Source organism: Lemur catta, chromosome 17 (assembly GCF_020740605.2).
Source record: "Lemur catta isolate mLemCat1 chromosome 17, mLemCat1.pri, whole genome shotgun sequence".
NCBI classification, from domain to species: Eukaryota; Metazoa; Chordata; class Mammalia; order Primates; family Lemuridae; genus Lemur; species Lemur catta.
Window position 1 is genome coordinate 44,348,861 of NC_059144.1, and position 20,483 is coordinate 44,369,343.

Sequence of the window (20,483 nt, forward strand, 5' to 3'; positions counted from 1 at the left end):
CTGATGAGTGTTTACTGTGATCTATGAGCCAAGCATCCTCGGTATAGGAGCAAACCGAAATACACACGGCCCTGCTCTCACCGCACCTGTATTCTAGTGTGGAGGGAAGAAGGGGAACGGCAAATACACAAATGCTCATAAACTCGCCATTGTGGTGACTTATGGAGAGGTACGTGGTGTGTAGCTGACAGGGCCTGCAGCCCCTCTGTCTCCATTGGAATCCTGGCTCTTCTGTCTTCTAGCTGGAGAGTCTAAGCAGATGACTGGCCTTCTCTGTGCCTCGGTTTCCTCAGGTGTGAAATGGGAAGAAGTATCATACCTACTGTACATGGCAGTGGAAAGGATTTGTGAATTCATACGTAGTGAGTGCTCAGAAGTGTCTGGGGCTGGCAGAGTGGTCAATAAATATTAGCTGTTATTATCATGATGATCACAGCTATGTCAATGTCAGTATCTGCTCTGGGCAACCTGCTCAGGGAGGTCGGGGGTAGCAAACCTGATCCTTGCTCCACTCAGAGCCCCTCGCACCCCTTTGCACAGCTGTGCACCCTCCCCCAGCTTCTGCATGCTCTGCTCCTAATGGCCGGCACCTGCAGCCTTCTGCCAAGATGACCCTCCAGCTGCTATCGCCCTTTTGCCTGGACACACCAAGAGCCAGAAGTAGGCGGGCGTTTTCATCTCCACAGTGCAGCCTGAATTGCAGGAGTGTGGAAGCCTCACTCCCTGGCCACAAGGAGAACAGACAGAGCTGCCCGTGCACTCCAGAGCTGCCCAGGGATCAGGCTGAGGCTGGAACATCACCTGAAATTACACGCTACCTCGGCTCCTTTCTCTCCCCATGTCCTGTTGTCCTACGGCCACACAGGTCTCCTCGGGAATCTCGACTTCAGCAAGTCCTGGTCCCAGGGTCAGGCCCCTGTGGGATCTAAGTCACCAAGGAAAACTCCCTCCGGGGAGCCAGAGCTGGGCTGAATGGTGCGTGGGAGTAGAAGAGCAAGCAGGGAAAGAGCACGCCAGGAGGGGCACGGCAGGAGCAAGGGCCACAGGTGCGAGCCCTCTTGGGAGGACAGTGTTTAAGGAACAGAGAAAACTGGCAGAAGCCCCTGTGGCTGGAGTCCAGAGGCCTTCAGGGGTGGATGACATGGGCTGAGGCCTGGAGGTCGGCGGGGCCACAAGGACGTGGAAATGCAGCTCACGGAATCCGGTCTTCGTGTAAGAGCAACGGGAGGCCACAGGAACAGGTATGAGACATGATCAGGTTTGGGTTTTTTTTATTATTTATTTCAGGATATTATAGGGGTACAAACATTTTGGATACATGTTATGACTTTGCCACACCCATACCATGATTTGGGGTGTGCCTTTTCCCCCCTACAATGCTCACCACATCCATTAGTTATGAGTTTACCCACCCCAACCCGCTAATCCCTGGAGAATATCACTACCGTGTGAGCACCATAGTGTTGATCAGTTAGTGCCACTTTGACGGCGAGTACCTGTGGAGCCTATTCTTCCATTCTTGTGATACCTCACTTTGAAGGATGGGCTCAAGCTCTATCCAGGAAAATATAAGAGGTGCTAGATCACCGTTGTTTCTTATAATTGAGTAATATTCCAGTGTATGCATTTACCAAATTTTAATAATCCACTCATGAATTGATGGGCACTTGTGTTGTTTCCACATCCTTGCTATAGTGAATTGTGCTGCCGTAAACATTCGGGTGCACGTCTTTATTATAGAATGACTTTTGCTCTTTTGAACTGGGCCAAAAAATGGAAAGTTATTTTGCGATTCCAATAATCATCTTTTGGTAAAACTGCTATTGAAGTCTGCATTTACATAAGGGTATATTTTATGATGTCAGTCTTGTAAAATGGTCACATGAGAAAAATTTCTACTAGTAAGCCAAAGTTTGAACTTTTTATTTTTGTAACAAATGCAATGAAGAGGAAAAATCTCTCAAATACTTAAAAACTTTTATTCTTACTTTCATAAAATTCTTAAGATATACAGATGAAATCTGACAATACATGCAAATTTATAATTCTAAAAATAATTTCACCACAGAGAGAAAGCATATACCTATTTTAGTGATATGTACATATCTATTAAAATATAAAGATATAAATGTATACTCTGAAAGATTCTAAAAATATAACCTAAAATGGGAAATCTTTACCAAATATACAGAAATATACATAGGCTTTTAGGAAAAGTGATAGTAAAAATATGCAAAAATAAACCATATGTAAACACAATTTTTAAGTTTTACAAGTATTGTGTAAATTTCTAGGCATTTTGCATTTATGAAATCATATTTTCCAAGGAGTTCAAATCACATAGCAAATGTTACATAATTAATCTCTGACATTTGCATGCTTTACTACTGTGGTCCCCAGCCCCTGGGCTGCAGACTGGAGAACAGGTTGCACAGTGGGAGGTGAGCAGCGAAGCCCCATCTGCATTCCCAGCCGCTTCCATCGCTGCATCACCACATCAGCTCTGCCTCAGCAGGGCATTGGATTCTTGTAGGAGCAGAAACCCTACTGTAAACTGCGCATAACCAGGGATCTAGGTTGCACGCTCCTTATGAGAATCTAATGCCTGACGATCTGAGGTGGGGCTGAGGCAGTGATGCTAGTGCAGGAGAACAGTTGCAAATACAGAGGTTATCATTAGCAGAGAGGTTTACACAATACATGTAACGCACTTGAATCATCCCAAAATCATTGCCCCCGCCCCGATCCATGGAAAAATTGTCTTCCATGAAACCCGTCCCTGATGCCAGAAAGGTTGGTGACTGCTGCTTTACTATTTACCCATTCAATAGCTGGGAAAATTAAAGCATAGGAAGTCATTTTCTTAAAGTCATACTGAATATTTTTAAGCTGTGACTGAACTTCATAACATTGTCCTGCACCACAGATCCTAAATCAGGTCCTATATATATTTAAAAAAATGACTGAAGCAAACTGCCATAGAACACACACATGCACACATGCACGTGTATGCCTGTGCCGGCATGTACACACAGGCAATTTAAAAACTGTTCATTCGTTCTCATTCCAGTGCCATAGAGGAAATACATCAATGAAATAAAGACTTTCAGGGTCATTTGACAAAATGATGCCACGGTGAATCATTAAGGTATTCTAATATAAGAGGTTCTGACTTCATTAAAGCTCTATTTAAAATAGAGGTATTCTCTAATTTCCTAAAATTGTTTCCATATCAATGCAGTGAAAGTGCAGTTTCATGGGGTCCTGATAACTTTAACCATCATTTAGACTTGCTTACGTTATTAAGTAGGCATTTTCCCAAGAAATCCATTAAATAGTTACGATAAATGGACATTGTTAGTGTCACTCCCAGCCCTAGACAATTAGACATAGTAGGCCTTTTATTGGGAAATGTAAACTTACTCTTGAGAATTAGAAACTCAGACAGTGAATTTGGTAGAGCAGGAGCTGAAATGTTTAGTAGATGTTTACCTGATTAACTGACAAGTGCCCAGCCTCTCTTTCATGTCATGAAAGGTCTTAGAGAAAGCAGGTTCATGGGCAAGTCTATGTAAGTGCAGATGCTGTCGACACTGGTGAAGTGTAAACTAGCAGTATACCCTGTAGGATGCTTGGCATTCCAACACTCAATCTGCTTCCCTGAGTTGGTAAGATCTTAATACCATCATTTAGACAGTACAGCTTCTGGAACAGTGGTACACAAGAAAGAGTACAAACACCTGGGCCCAGATGTTCTTTATATGCTGTTGCATGCTCTAGTTTTTGAAATTTGCTTTCCAGTAATGCAGAAGCTGCAAGCACCATTCTTGTAGGAGAGTAAATATTGCTGCTCTTGGTCTTGGTGAAAAAAAAATCTGAAAAATAAAGTACACCCCAATTATATATCAAAAAGTGCATTTAAGTAAGAAGAATTATTAGCAAAAAATAGATGCTAAAACTAAAATTGCCTTGGGCTCGTGCCAGAGGTGTGGTCTGTAGCAATAAACATGTGTAAGAATGGGGTCTCACAATTAAGCTTTAACTCTTTCATTATCTATTTGATTCAGCTCTGTTGGTTGAAATACTCAGAATTTAACAAATTTCCTAGTGGCACCAGGCACTTGGGGAGGAATAGTAAAGTATTCATTTGGGTCTTATTCAGAAATTTCATCTGTAACTACATGTTTCTCTTAAAATAGTCCACCTATCAGCAAATGCCCCTTAACTCGCAGCTGGCAAATAGCAGCTAGTTCTGGGAAAATTCTAGAAGGTGCTGATAAAAGGGCAGAATGATTAAGGCTGGGTTTAAATACTGACATCATTCTAGAAGGCTGTGCGTTGCAAATGTCATATTTCCACTTACGGTGATAGTAGAAGTTTCTCAGGGTAACTTGATCACTTCAATAAGCTTGGAATTTATTTTAATGTGTATTAGAAGAAAACTAGAATTACAAACTGTTCATTTCATTCAAGAATTTATTGGTCAGTAGGAGGCTAACGTAAACTATTAGACCTGTGTTAATTTACAGAAAATAATCAGTAGTAATAAAATAAATAGCAGTCGGTATATGGCTATGACAAAAGTTGTGAGGGGGACATGAGAAATCCTCTATTGTCAAAAAAAGGTCCTGACCAGCACACTGCAAAAAAAGTCTTCCATTGTACCTAATCCAGGCTGATAAATACATACATTGACATTGTTACATGTTGCTACATGTTACATACCATAAACCAAGACGCTAGGGGCAAATACAGCCTACCACTTGTTTTTATAAAGTTTGTATTAATATTACAATACAGCCTTCATAGGCAGAATGATGGCCCTTCATAAATGTCAATGCTCCAACCCTGGAACCCCTGACTACATTCAGGAAAGGGGCTTTGCAGAGGTGATTAATGTTACGGACCTAGAGATGGGGAGATCATCCTGGATAACACCTTGTCAGAGAGATGCAACAGAAGAACGAGGAGAGATTCAAAGCATGAGAGAGATTCAACGGTAGTTGCTGGCTTTGAGCTGGTGTCATAAACCAAGGACTGTGGGCAAGCTCTAAAAGCTGGGAGTGGCCTTCAGCTGACAGTAGCAATAAAATAAGGACCTCAGTTCTACAACCATAAAAAACTATTAAATAAATTCTGCCAACAACCTAGGTTAGCAAATTAGGGACTAGATTTTCCCCTAGAGCCTCCAGAAAGGAAGGTAGCCCTGCCAACATTTTAATTTTAGCCTGGGAAGACTCGTGTTAGACATCTGACCTACGGAACTGTTAAGATGACAAATTTGTGTTTTTTAACCCGCTAAGTTTTAGTAATTTGTTATGGCAGTAATAGAAAGCTAATAAGATAGCCCGCCCATTCAGTTACAAATTGTCTGTGGCTGCTTTGATGCTACAAGGCAGCATTAAGTGCCTGTGACAGAGACCCTGTGGCCCACAAAACCTAAAATATTTGCCAACTGGCACTTTAAAGAAAAAGTTTGTCAACTCCTGTTATTCACAGTCAAACACCATTAACAGAAGCTAGCATTTACTGTACACTTAATTAAAGCAAGGCTCTGGACTAAGTATTTGTTACTCATTTCAATTTTCTGTGATGGATACTCTTTTGGTCCTCATTTTACAAATGGAAAAAAAACAAAAAGGAGGCAGAGAGGTTAGGTAACTGCTCCAGGTCACCCAGGGAGTGAGAGGTGAGCGGGGACTCAAACCCTAGTCTGGCTGACTTCTGAGTTCCGCTCACTCACAGTACCTGGTCATTCACGGCACCTTGCACAGGATAAGGAACGCCCCCGATGCTCACCTGAGGCATCTTATCGTTGGCGGAATGCGATGGGGAGCTCCCGGTTGGGCACCAGGATGCCCAAGTGCAGCATCTCGACAGGCTCATTGTCTGTGGCCACGATGTCGTATTTGCGGACGATCTGAAACATGCATGCACAAAAAGGCAGAATTACTCCCCTCTTCTCCCTTGTAAAATAACAGAACACAACTGCAGAATCCAGTAAGGGTTTTACCCAACAAAGAGCCAGATGGAGCTGGAGCTCAGCTAACCGGCGACCAATGCACATTCTTTTCCCGATGCCAAATGGAAGATGTGCAAAAGGATTAATCTTTTTCTTCTCTTGAAGCCAACGTTCAGGTCTAAACTGACTTGAATCTTCAAAATTGTCTTCATTGGACCCCAACACGTGGGTATTTAGCATCAGCACTGTCTAAAAACACACAGAAATACAGAGCATTTAAAATAACCAGAAGAGAACATGTGAATTGCAAAATTTACAAAAGTGATCACCTTACAAACGTAAAAGTAAACCCCCATAACATGCATGGAGTGGTTAAAATGTGCCAAGTAATAAATAGGTAAGGAACTTTAAAATCTTGCATCACATTCTTACAAGAGTCTATTATTAACCCCATTTTACAGAGGAGGAAGTTGAGGCTCACAGAAGTTATGTAACTCACTTAAGAGTACACAGATAAAGGTGAAATCGAATCCAGGTCTCTGTCTCCATAGTCATGATTTCTAATCCTATACTATGCAACATGTACTATGCACTACCACTTATGTACTTCCAAAATCAATGTTCTCTTGGAAAACAGGGAGATCAGATGAATATTTGGAAAGATGATCTTTCAAAGCTTTGTAAGGTATAAAATATACAAATTCTACTTACTCCTTTGGGTAAAGCATATTCACCCAGAACTGTTGCCTTGTCAAGAGTCCGAGTTGTAAATGGCACACTCGGCGTTAGCCTGAGTAAACAAAACCAAAGATGTAAGGTGGGCACAGACCAAGTTCCGTCCGAAGTGTCAGTGGGAACCCAGACTGGGTTGGATAAGTAAGTGCTGCAAAAGTTCATACTCAAAAAGGGAACATGACCACAACTCTTCCTAAAGGAGTTCTGCCTCTTTCTTCCTGATATTTATGTCTCTTGTTCCTTATTCTTATCATATTGTGTTAGTTAAACCCCCAGGACGAGGCTGATTGGTAGCTGTTAACGGTGGTTTTCCCGGTTTCATTCCAGACTTCAGTGTGTAGGTTTCTCATGCTTCACCTTGAAGCCTGATGTTTGTGCTACGTTTCTCCTGTCTACCCTTTGTGAAGTTAATACTGTTTTCTTCTAATCCTAAAATGTTTCGTTTTCCAGAAAGAGTGTAAAAAGAATTTTCTAAGAACATTTTATACCAGAGGTTCAACAAGAAAGATATTTCTATGTCCTATTATACAACACTATGGTTCTCCTGCAGCGCTGTCATCTCAATCTTCAATCATGCCCTGATCTTAATCAGTGCTCGGAGCATTCATTAGAATACTAGTATCATTGATTTAAAGGGGAGGACACATCGAGTTTCTAAGATTTAATAGGATTTGCCCAAATGATTTAGGAAATGAGTAATAGAAAAAGAATATAGCCCCAATGTTCTTTCTTTGCAGTTTGATAAATGTTTATAATTAACTGGGGAGCTGTCTGTGAGTGGGGGAGTCTTTGTTATCTATTTAAGAGAACAGTATTCTAACATTCATATTAGGTCAGACGTATGTTTTTACCTCATAGATTCTTTCAGACAGGCTTTTAAATACGGCATATTCCTTAAATCCTCTGCCCGTGGCATCTGATTCTCAGGCAAAACACTTTGAATTTCCTTAAGCAGCTTTTGTTGCACTTGGGGATTACGGGATAAATTGTAGAGAATCCACATTAAGCTGTTTGCTGTCTGAAAGTCAAATGGACACAAATTTGAGTTATTGCAAATAAACTGCCTTAAACCACTATCAGCTGAACAAAAGGTGATGCCAACCATCTTGCTCTGCAAATATATTAGCGATGCTTTCTCACATGTCTTTATTTACTGTGCCTTAAAGAAATCCAATATACAAAAGGTCAGATTTATTTTACAAAACGTATCAATTAAGGATAGCTTGTTTACCGAGGGAACCAAAATAGAATCTTTTAGGTAATCAGCTACATTAGGACATTTAAAATACATAGTTTGACACAGTAATTGTTTGAACGCAAAGGAGTGCATGTAACACTGGTGAAATGAGAATAAGGTGGGTGGGGTACAGCAATGCCAATTCCCAGGTTGCGATGATGTTTTCTTATAATGCAGGATGTTCCCAGTGGGGCAAACTTGGTGAAGGATACAAGGGATCCCTCCCTATTTTTTCTTAGAACTGACGTGAATCTACAGTTATCTCAAAACAGTTTAAATAAAAATCGTTTGATGTAAAAAACTGATATAAATCTTGAGTCAAGGGAGGGGAACAGAGATCGTTGGAGCATTGTGAATGAGAGGATTTAAACAATTTTTATCGTGCAAATGCATAAGAAATTGCATTTCTGGAATTTGAAAATTCTTTTGGCCACACCCTGGAAAGTTACCACAAAAATACAAAGGCATTATCTCCATTCGGGGGTTTCAGCCACATGCAACGAGCCCTCCTAGGAGGATGCCAACAGCAGAATAAGAAAGTCTAGCATCGAGTTGAGTATTTCAAGGAACGGGCCATAGTTTCTGACAAAGGCCCATGGCCTTTCAAGTGGCATCGCTGACTTCCTTTCCAAAGGCAAAAGAAGAGAAAAAATATTGGTGGAACCAGCCAGTGTAGCTTTTAGCTACATAATATTCACCACTAGTAGTCATATGTGTTTTTTTTAGGCCTTTCTTAGCTAATTTAAGCCAAATATTCCCTAAAAATGGTCATTGTGTCCCCCTTCTGCAGACACGAAGACGCTGTTGGTACGTGCTATGTGCCACTCACACAAACGAGCAAAGTGCAAGACCATTCAGGGCCAATGGTTATTTATTATTTTTGGAAGAAGATGCCTCCAAGGCAGGTTTCCTCATGTCAGAGGACTGGCAGCCTCAGCTGCAAATAAACTGTGGACAGCATTATTATAAGAGTCTAATTTACAAAACAGGAAGAGGGTGTAGCCACCAAATTAGATATACTTTCAAATTTCTCTGATTTTCCAAATGTGACTTTCAGAATAGCCAGGACTAAAAAAGAAACCGATTTAACCATATCAGTGAGTTCCTCACCGCAAGTACCAAATAGGGCTTCCAAAAGGCAGATAACTGTAGCTTTCACCAAAGCCATGTAAGACAGTCTGGGCCTGTTAGGGAAACTTCAGGGGCTGATTTGAGGGGAAGTGGCTTGGGAAACCTCAGGGGCACAAACTATCCTGGCTTGACCTCTGGGGAAGAGACCGATCTCGTTAACTGGTCTGCATTCACTCTTCTCTGCTAAGTCCAGTCTTCTCCCATCAACCAGGGTACACTTTTCAAAATATAAATTGATCAGGTGACTCCCTTGCTTAAAATGCTGCAAGAGCTTCTCATCACAGGTGTAAACAAATCCTAATGCCTTACCAAGGCTCACAAGGCCCTGGCTAATGTGGCCCATCCACTTCTCCAGTCTTAACTCTGACCACATTTGCTAGTTCTCTAGCTCCATCCCTCTTTCTGCCCCAGGGCCTTTGCATGTGCTGTTTCTGATACCTGGAGATCTCTATTTCATCATCCTGATGGATTCCTCCATGGCCCATACCACCATCTGAAATAACCACACTTGTTTGTTTACGTGTCTACTGTCTGTCTTCCCCACTAGCATGTAAGTTTCATGAGGATGAGGGCCTTTGTCTCTGCTTCATGGTGGTCTCTTAAGAACCTGGAACAGTCCCTGGCACATAGCAGGCACTCAATAGTTCCTGATTTCTTTCATTTCTTCAATAAGTATTTACTGACCACCTCTTTACCAAGTTCTGTTCTACATCCTGGGAATACAGCCGTGGACAAAACTAAGCCATTGCCCTCATAGAGCTCATCTTCCAGTTGGAAAGAAAAGAATAATGGGTGAAGCTTTACTTTTATCACTCTAAGGAGCCACTTGGGATCAGTGATTCAACAGGAAAGTGACCAGAATGAATTCCCACTTTTAACAGCCTTCTGGAGCATGAGGAAAAATGAGAAGGTTGTTATTCCCTGATTTAGAAAACCCCATTTTTTCTCTGGACAAGAAATACTATGGAAGGAGGGAAATGTGGGGAAAAAAATGAACTTGTCCACACTCTGCTTAGAGGTTTAAGGTGCAGGAACTGCTGCCCTGTGAGGAATGTGAGCAGGCGTCACTCCAATTGCAGCTCAAGAAAAGATCTGTCAGTTAAACCCACCTGAATGCGTATGTCAGCATTCGTGTGTGGAGTTTGGCTGTGTTGGGTATCTACGTGGGGTATCCACCACATCAGACGCACAGTTTTGGTATTTGAAATTAGCTGTTTCACTTACATTAAAATCAAATTTTCCCAACCTCACTATGTTTACAATTTTAAGCAGAAAAAAAAATTATTGGCTTGAAAAAGAATATTCCAATTTTTTTTTCAGCCACAATTAGGTACTTTGGGGTAACATGAGCAATGAATCAAAATATCTGCAATTTTAAAAAATCTAGATTATCTATCTTTTTAAGGCTGGGAACTTTACTGCTTCCCAATTCCCACAGCAGTTTGTGTGTTTTGCATGGCACCCATCAGCTCCTACTTTGGATTTTTGTCACTGGGGCAGGTGAAGGCTCCTCCTACTCTATGCTTAAGCCCAAAGGACTGTGCCCTGAGCCCCCAGAGCCACCTAGTACAAGACTTTTCATTTTTGCTAAACTGGTGCTTAGTTAATCCCGCTGGAAAGAGTGAGTTAAATTACTATTTAAAATTTGTCATGAAAGAATTGTACAGACTGTTCACGTAGCACACTAACACCCGGCCCACCCTGACCGTTTCCACGGCGGCCAGCTGGAGCTCGGTGACGGCAGCGTACAGCTCTTTCTTGGAAAGCTGATTGTGGTGGTAGATATCACAGAGGAAATCCACGCTGGGCTGTTGAGAATACTTCTCTAGCCGGTTGTCGACGCAAGATTTGACTGTCAGAAAAGAGAGAAAAGAAAGGAAGTCGGTTGAAACTTAGGATGAGGAAAAGGACAAAAGGAAACCAAAGACCAAAGTCCTTTTTGATATCTCTAAAGGGCCTTTTCAGGGACACTGAGAATTTGTAACATGTACTAATACTGCCTTATTGTTAGGTCGGCCAGGATTTATCAGTGCCCACAGAGCAAGGCTTCGCAACTTTAATGTGCATAGAAATTACCTGAGCACCTTCTTAAAATGCACATTGTGAATCAGGGGTCTGGGGTGGGTCTGGAAGTCTGCATTTCTAACCAGCTCCAGGGCACATTTGAGCAGCAAGAGCTTAGAGCTTGGAAGAGACCAACATGAAAGGTAGTGGGATTTGGGTTCACTTTCAGAATCAGAATTTGGACCCAGATATTACCACACACACACACACACACACACACACACACACACACACACACACACATATATCACACACATGCCCAAGTACAGTGCCCATGTATGCTGACAATAACAGTAAAAATTTCTTAACATTTATAAATTAAATTCTAGGCATGTGTCTCCCTCCCTTAAATCTATTATTCAAGCAACCACTAGACTAATTATAATGATGATAATGGTAATGATAATGATGATCACATAGGGTAATAGCATTTAAAGTCTGAATCCTGGAGCCCTTCTGCCTGACTTCAAAGCCTGGCTTTGCCATCACCTAGCATGCAATCTTGGGAGAGTCACTTAATGTCCATGTGGCTCAGGTGCATCACGTGAGACTAACAGATGTCCCTTATAGGTTTGTTGTGAAAATTAAATGAGAATATGTGTGAACAATACCTAGCACCAAATATTCCCTGCATCCTGTAGCAGAAATAGCTCTGAATCATTGAGATATTGTGATATGCCAGGTTCTTATGTTATCTATATTAGACTCAGGAACAGTTGCATTGAGGTAAGTACTATTATTATTATTAGCCCATTTTAGAGACAAAGCAACTGAGGATGAAAGGGTGACAGCACATTTGGCCAAGCTACCATAACCAGTAACAGAGCTCAACTTGAACCCAGAGATCTCTGACTTCAAAACTTTTGCTTTTAATCACTCTTAATTCCCAAAGAAGACTATAAAAAGCTGTCTCGTGCCTTTTATTATTAGAATTTGTCTACACCAGGGTGATCCCAAAATGCATGTGTTTGCAAAGCCTGAACAAATCAGGAGCAACTCCATGGAAGGACCGAGGTGGCTTGGCCAAGAACATTCCAGACCTTCCCTCTGCAGCTCCAGGACAGGGCTGCCGGGATGGTGTTGGCCGGATGTGAAGGGCAGCCCTTTTACCTGATTGGAAAATGGTGTCCCAGGCCAGCGTGTGGGCCTGCCAGACCTTGGTGTTGAGGCTCTTGTGCAGCTCGACTGGAGTGACCATCATCTTCCCAAACGTGCTCATCATCTGAAAGAAACGCAAACGCCTTTTCATTCTAAATTCTCCTTCTCTCAAAACCAACTTTCATTCTGGAAGAGGAGCATTCTGAACCAGGGCACCCTGCACTTCTTGAAAGGACAGAACCCCATGGACACCCCCAGCCCTCTCCGGAGTATTCCCAGAAGCAACGTCCACACCCCACTTCCAGTGGAATATTGAAGGCAACCTTTGGGATGATTTTCCACTGGATGTGTCTTATAAAAAAAATCTGATCTTAGGACCTAATCATAAAAAGAAAGAAAAAGGAAAAATGAACTTTCATATTCACTTAAATTTCCAATAATTTCCAAACTTCCGTCATCCCCAGACCAATTTCATAATGTCTACCATGTCCACATACCACCTAAACTACTCAAAAATTTAAAATCTGAAAACTTTCAGGCTCTTTTTAAAAAGTATTTTTAATCGACTGACAACTTTAACTGAAATACCTATTACATATTTGACCTTGCCTAAACGAAGAAATAATGGATTTTACATGCTTCTTTATGATATGGGCATATATGCACATAAATACACTAAAATATGCAATACACATTACAGTGAACACTTAACTGCTGACACAAAGCGTGCGTGCATGCCACTCCTTGGGAAACACTGGGAAGTTCTGTAAAGATCAATCTGTAAATGTCAGGGAAGGGGTGCTTACCGTTTTGATGGCCGTGATGAAGTTCAGGGCTTCATCCCCTGCATTCTTCTGAAGGAGCCCGAATCTCTTCTCATATAACACAAGGCAGATACCTGTTATTTAAAATAATTATCCGTGTTACACACAATACCGCAACATGGAGTCTGTGATTAGCTGGCTATTAAAGACTCGATTCTGTGTCTCCTAAAAGCGTGGGGTTTTCTAAGACACAACAGACGTCCAAGAACAGAGGAAAGGCAAAGAGTCTGAAACAAAAGGAGCGATCACTCTCCTCTCTTCCTAGAAATTATCTCCAGGTCCAATGACCCATCATCGCCTTTAGAACGTCCTGGTCAGAAATGCACTGTCCTTAATCACGTCAGTCACACGGGATATCCAGTGGCTGCAGCAAACGTGCTGTTGGGTCAGGGTGTGCTACGCCCTTAACCCAGCTGTGTGGCTGGAGTCCCTTACTGGATTCTGTTGCCTTCCAGGACCAACAGGAAGCCATTCACGAGAGGAAGAGATGGGAAGGGAATGATGTACTGAGCACCCACTGTATGCCAGGCACAGGGCTAGCACTTTATATGTGCTTTCTTTCCCCATTTCATCGTTTTATTTAGACATGACCTCTTTAAAATTCTCAACTCTTTATTTTGCCTACAGAAAAAATGAAAGAACAGTATAATAAATACCTCTATCCTCTGAATTCAGATGCAGCAATCATCAACATTTTGCTACAATGACTTTCTCTTTGTATGTATACATGTACGTGTCTGTGTGTCTGTGTGTGCTGAACCATTGGAAATTAATTTTCAACCCTCATGACACTTCATCATTAAATCCTTTAGCAGAAATCTCCTAAGAATAAAGACATCCTCCCATATAACCACAATGTCATTAACATCTCTAAGAACATTAGCAACTGCACACAGTACAACTACTATGTGCCCATTTAAATATTTCCCCCATGTCCTAAACATTATCTTCTATGACTGTGCTCTTTTATGATCCAAGATCACTACAACCACCTTTTGATAGGTGGGTAATTAGCTCTCGATTTATAAACTAGGACACTGAGCCTAAGAGGGTAAACGACTGGCCTAAAATCATAAAGCTGAGCGGCGAGTCAACAAGCTTAGTCAGTGCGATTCCACAGCTTTCTGACTCTGCTCATAGGTTCCCAACTCCGCTCATTCCTGTCCAGCCTTTCACGGTTTCCCCATATTTGAGTTCCACAATGCGTGACATGTGTACCATTGGGAGTATCCGAGACAGAACTCTGGGTGGTACCTGAACTTTTTAAGAAAATGATTTATGGTAATTCTTTTATGGCAGTGATTCTGACTCTGAATTTATGGAAGCATTAAACATTTTTTTCAAGATAAACTTAAAACAATTAATGAAAAAGTAGTTAAATAGTACAGGTAGTAGGCATCTATGGAGAATACCATGAAACAGTACAGGAACCCATACAATTTAGGACATGACTATTTACCAGATGATCATTGTCTAACAAAGTGCATATTAAAATTAAGATAATACTTTCCCATTTATAAATACCTAGGTCTTTAATAGCTAAGTGGCCCACTTTGTTAAACATATTCAACAGCATAAACATTTTTTTTTAATTAATAGTGGGTTGCTGTATCACGGTAGCAGCAGAACTGATTCACATATATGTTCCAGTGTTTCAAAAACACTAAGCACTGGTGGGTGCAACCCAAGAGTGCTATTTTCCCATTTGTGGGGCATTTTTTGGCACATGTTGCAGATTGAATCCACAAGATTTTGCCACTATGCAAATGTAGCCATTCTTGATACATGAATGAATCTCTCTTGTAATGTCGTACTTTTGCCAGAGCTTATTATTGATAACATGCGTAGCAGACATTGTTAATAGCCCACCAAATACTCACTTCCCCCCATTCTGTCCCTAAGAAAGTCTTGATTTTATTTAGGCTGTCAGTGGTACCAGTCTCCAGGCAATATCAGGATTGATTGAAGACTGATCACAGTCCTGTTCCCTGATTTCCTAGCCTTCCTTGTAGCAGCCGCAGTAACCCCATAACCCAAGTATGGTCAATGAGACCTAAAGGAAAAACTCTTTTTTGGTCTCTCGATAAAGGGAACCAGTGCAGCTGGCTTAGTTCTTTTCTTTTTCCTTCTTCTTTTTGCCTGGAATGCAGAGGTGAGGTCTGCAGCAGTCATTTTGCAACAAGCCAACCAGCTAAGCATAGATGAGCAGAAAGCCAGAAAGGGCCGAACTGCCTTCCTTGAGACTTCCTGTAATGCTAGATGATAGGTTTTAAACCCACAGTGTCAGGTTTTCTTTGACTTGCAACTAAATGCATTTGATACTCCTTAATTTAGGTACTTCCAGTGGAAAATTTCCAAAACATACACCTCTATTATCATTAAAAGGGCTGCTATGCCTTTCCCTGGTCCTACAGTCAGCAATAGTGTATGTTTACAGGAGAGTTACCAACAGAGCCGTGTCAGCTTCAAAATCACCTGCAAAATCAAACGAGCAAGATAGTGAAGATAACTTACTCTCAAATGACCATTTGTTCAGTTCGCTGTACAAGTCTTCAATGTGGCCCCTTTCATCACAGAGCTCATCTATTCTAACCATAAAATCAGCCAAGACCTTAAAAGAAGGCAACAACAAAAGACACATTTTAAAGTCATTGAAGGAAAACAACAGTTTAAAGTTCAGTAAGCTAACTTTGGGTTTTGTCATGTTGTGTATTGATGGCCCATACTGCTGTACTGCCATTCATGCTGAAATGACACTAATTACATAGCCTCCTTGGGAACCCCCCTTTATCCACTAACAACCTTGTCCTGGGTTATTTCCTGAAGCTTAAGTTTCAGCTTTTGATCTAAAAATGATTCTGGCAATTTAAGAAAAGGAAAACATTTCTTCTCATCAGAATGGGGCAATAAACCACGAAGGAGAAATCGGCCAAGTGCCCCTGTTGGCACAACCTCTCCAGGACTGTGACGCTGCCACTACCCTGAGGTGTGCACTTCCATATCTGGACAAGCGAACTGTTGGCGGTTGTGTTAAGCATGTCGAACTTGGAGCCAGGAGATCTGAAAATTGTGGGCACAGCTTCTTTCCTAAATGGTCTATGACCTTGGGAAAATCACATAAGGCCTTTGGATGCCAGTTTCAAAAAACCAAGGCTTTTGATGACAAATGCCTCACACCGAATGAGGTTTGTATAGTACCAAGCACTGTACAATGTATTAGCTGATCCTCATAGCAACGCCATGAGGTAGTAGGCACTGTCATTCCTCCCATTTCCCATATAACAGATGAGACAATTGAGGCTTAGAGTGGCTAAGTCACTCATCCATGGACACACAGCTGATAAGTTGTCATGCCAGACCCTGACACAAGGTATTGTGTGACCATAAAGCCTGCATATGTAATCAATGGGCATGTTTAGCTTGCCCACATAGTGCATTAAAAGTACTTTGAATCTGTTACCATTAAACAAAAAATCAAGAGGTTTCACATTAACATGTGGATTTCCCACTATTCATCATAAAAAATAAATAATAATTACAAGATGTGATGACACTGGGTCTGAATTCCCACGTGGCAGTAATTTGCTGGAGCTGGGGGGCTGTGCTCTCTAGGAAGGCACACACTACCGTGTTTGCTAAAATCTTTACGAGGCCTGCCTTCTTCTCTTATGTTAGTTACCTGGCCTCTGGAATCTTCTGAGTTTGCAATCCCTCACCTATGTGATCCCATCTGGGTCCAAGTCCAATTCAAAATAAACACCCAAAGTGAACAGGAGTAAAAAGAGATTATTATATGCTTACAACACCCTCTGACCCCCGTGGGCTAAAGGATAATGTCCACATACTTTAGTATGGTACAAACACATTGTAAAGACCTTCCCCCTGGCCAGGGTCATTTCAAAGGCGGCCTCACTTCAGTTGCATTGACTATCCCATTCTCTGAACACACCATGTCAGGTTCATGCCTCCATACTTTCAGCATGCTATTCTCTCTGCCTGAATACCTTCCTCCACCTTCTTTGCTTTGTAAACTCCTACTCTCCTGCAAAACCCAGCTCCAATGTTACTACCTAAGAATTTTACAAGCATTATCTTATTATAATTCTCACAAGGTGGGAACTCTTACTCCCATTTTGTAGATTGGGAAACTGAGGCTTAGAAAGTTAAGTGGTATAGCCAGGTCTCATAGCTAGTGGGTGGAGTGGCTAGGGCTCAAATCTAAGACTGTAGGATATCAAAGTCTGTGCTCCTCACTGTTCCCTCATTGTGATGTTACTTTAAAAGAGGCTGAAAGAAGGAGAAATAAGGGTTTTGGGAGAGAAGGTTGTCGGGAGGAATGGAGAGAAAGAGAAGACCCCTGAATCACCCAAATTGCATTCTTTTCCCTCTGCACTTCATAGCTGTGACTTGAAGCTCCATTAATATCCCTCTATCCTTAAGAGCCCCAGAAAAGCTGGCCCCAGCCTGAAAACCTCATTGATTTTGTTGTCCAGCTTCATAATTTCCACTGGTTTCATTAGTTTCTTTTGAAAGGCACTCCGGACCCTCTGCCAGTCTTCACCTTCCCTGGGAGAGAAGCAGGATTATATTTAGAGCAAATCAAAAAAGAAGGAAGATGCAGAAATACTTTCAGCTGCAACTTCATGGACTATACAAGCAAATAAACACTGAGAATAATGCCAAGAAATATCCAGAGAGTATTAACATTAGAATATTTCAGGTGAAATACTGACAATATTTTGACAGTAGTTGGACAACAGAACAAAAAAGCACCTTTCCTCCTAGCCAAAGATTGCACCAGGAAGTTGAAGCTTAGATAATTTGGGTTCAGGGATTTTGAGATGCCCTTGTAAGGGGAGGGCTGGGAGGCCAGAGGCCTCGATTCCCAACAACAAGAGTGGGCATATGAACACCCCTCTCCAGCAACTCAGATTTGTTTAAAGAAAAGCCTTGTCTTCTTTAAACTTATTGGCTTGGGCCTCACATTCACAAAACAACTCAAATTTGGAATTTTACCATTACCTCCAAATAATAACACACAGTCATAGATTCACAGGAGTTATAAAAAGCTTGTAGCCATCATGCAACCTTCTGCACCTGCCCATAGCCATGATGCATCACCGTGCATTAATATGTTTTTTAATTCCAGTAATTCTATCCTGGAAAGTTTTAACACAACTATTAGGCATTACAATTTGAGGGCTTTAACAAAAAGTGCTAGCTTGATAAATGCTAACCATTACAAAGCAGAGGAATCACATCACATTGTAGTATTTATAAAATGCAACCCTGACATCCCTCCTCATCCCACCTTTGCAAATAGAAATAAGTCATAATTTCCAGTCCTCTTTGTCAGTGACAGGAAGGTCACTGTCAAAAGCAAAAGAAGTTAATTTCTGGCTTTTGAGCTTAAAAGGAGGAGTTTCAGGGAATTTTAAGAAATAATTTTGTTTGTGTAGGACGTTTGCCTGGCACAGACTTCGGAATCTTATCCTGCCCAGGAGTCTGAACACCACAATTTGTATAACCCTGTTTTGGCATTTCTTTGACGGAAGGGCGTGGTCCTGCCCAGTGGCCAGAGAGAACGCAGGTGTGGGTGCGCAGTGCACATTTCCCCTGGATCCACTACGGTCTCCGCTGGATCCACTGCAGTCTGCGCAAGGGGTCAGATTGCACCTGCACCGAGTAGGGGCTTTGCTATCCGCCCTAAGAAGGGTCCAGCTCCAGGAAACTCTAATTCCCGCCCCCCTCCCAATTTCCAGGCTCATCAGGCGCTGGAGGCCCGGCCTGCCCGGTCCCTCCGACCGCGCGGACTCACAGGATGAGCAGCCCATAGCCTTCTTTGCGGTAGTCGCGGTAGGCCTTCCACGGCTTGATCTCCAGCCGCTGGGGGTAAGCGCTCTCGGTGCGGTACAGCGCTTCCAGCAGGCACGGCGAGCCCAGGTGCACCGAGTCGAAGGAACCCAACTTCATGCGGAAAATCTTGCCGTACTTCTTGTGGTACTCGACCTGCAGCGGGCCGGGCACAGCGCGGAGTCAGCGCGCATCCCGGCTGGCCCCGGAGCGCTTCGCCCCACCTCCCGCCTGCATTCTCCTCCGGGACAGGGAGCCAAGGTGTTGCCCGATCACCCGAGCGCCCCGTGCGCCCGGGGCCGCGCGCCTCGGAGAGGGGTTGGAGCGCCACTGGGAGGGCAGGACAGGGAGGAGAGAGGGAATTGAGGTGCAACGAGATACTTACCAGTGTGTCGTGTTGTTTCTTGAGCCCCCCTTTCCAGAGGATCTCCAGCAGGCTGCCCACCAGCGGCCAGTTGGTGGGGCCGGGCAGCGCCGCCGCGTTCTGCATCTCGCCAGGGGCCATCACCGGGCAGAGGGGCACCTTCCGCGGCTGAGGGGGCGGGCACGCGGTAGAAGTCACGGGTCGGGGGGGGCTGCCCGGGATTGCGCAGCTGCTGCAGGAAGGCGGCAAGGACGCGGCTCTTGCTGATGGGGGAACTCATGGCAGCGCGGGGGGCCCGGCGCGAGGAGTGGCGCAGGGACTGGGCAGGGCGAGGTTGGTAAGAGGCACTGGTGGGATTTGGGGGCTTGATGATTCTTGGAAAGAGGCAAAGAGGACTCGCAGGTGTGATGCAGGGGGCCGAGGAGGGGCGGGGAGCAGAAAGGACCTCGGCGAGGATGCTCCCCACGGCACCGTGCGGCAGCCTCAGGGCGCGGGTGCCCGCCTTGCGCTGGCCACAGAGGCTGGAGGACTGTGGGTCCGCCTGTTGGTCCACGATCTGCCTTCTAGGGTCTGGAGCCGCGGGGTGAGGTGTCAAGGAGGGTAGAAGAGATGCTGCTGGCGCCGCGGTTTCCTCCTGTCCCTCTCCATGCCCCATGCCCGGGGACCAAGCATTTATGGAGACAAGGCAGGCCCCGGGTGGCCAATGAGCACGCAGAGTAGGGCGGAGTGGCCCCCGGCTGGCCAGGCCCCGAGGGACGCAGGACCCGGGGGAGGGGGTGGAAGGAGGATGGAGTCAGCGAGGTGAGCGAGGGCGCCTGGGCCGCGGGTGACCGGTGCGCCACGGACTCCACCCCGGAGATAACCCCCGGGAAGGCAGGCCGAGCCGAGAGTTCAGCGGGTGTGCGCCCCGCGCGCCTCCCCGCCCTCCCTCGGCGGGCAGGAGCCGGCAGCGGCCGCCGGTGCAGCCCGGCGCTTGCACAATCGCGCAGCCGGGCGGGCGAGGTCTCCGGGTGCGCGCCGGGAAGGCTGCGGGCGCCTCCCGAGGAGCCAGGTTTTCCCAGCCTGGACTGAACTTCCCTGGAGGAAGTTTGGCTTTCTGCGCCTCCCAGGCAGGGTGGGAAGGATCTGGATCTTACTGAAATGCACCAAAAGAGGGGACCTTTGGGTCTTAACTTGAGCAAGAAAAGCCAATTGGGTTTGTGGAATTTCTTTCCT

The 20,483-nt window shown here is 43.8% G+C and overlaps 1 protein-coding gene across 1 annotated transcript; it reads right to left on the reverse strand.

The window, feature by feature from the left end:
- Positions 1–1,960: 1,960 nt before the first annotated feature.
- On the reverse strand, positions 1,961–19,896 carry LOC123622312 (1,25-dihydroxyvitamin D(3) 24-hydroxylase, mitochondrial). The gene is given in 13 exon segments (XM_045528547.1): positions 1,961–3,875; positions 5,800–5,920; positions 6,014–6,211; positions 6,674–6,752; positions 7,549–7,715; positions 10,772–10,917; positions 12,240–12,351; positions 13,034–13,125; positions 15,566–15,662; positions 17,524–17,617; positions 18,870–19,060; positions 19,290–19,478; positions 19,480–19,896. Coding segments are annotated over 12 exon segments (1,545 nt in total). The 5' UTR covers positions 19,549–19,896; the 3' UTR covers positions 1,961–3,875; positions 5,800–5,809.
- Between the last annotated feature and the right edge of the window lie 587 nt (positions 19,897–20,483).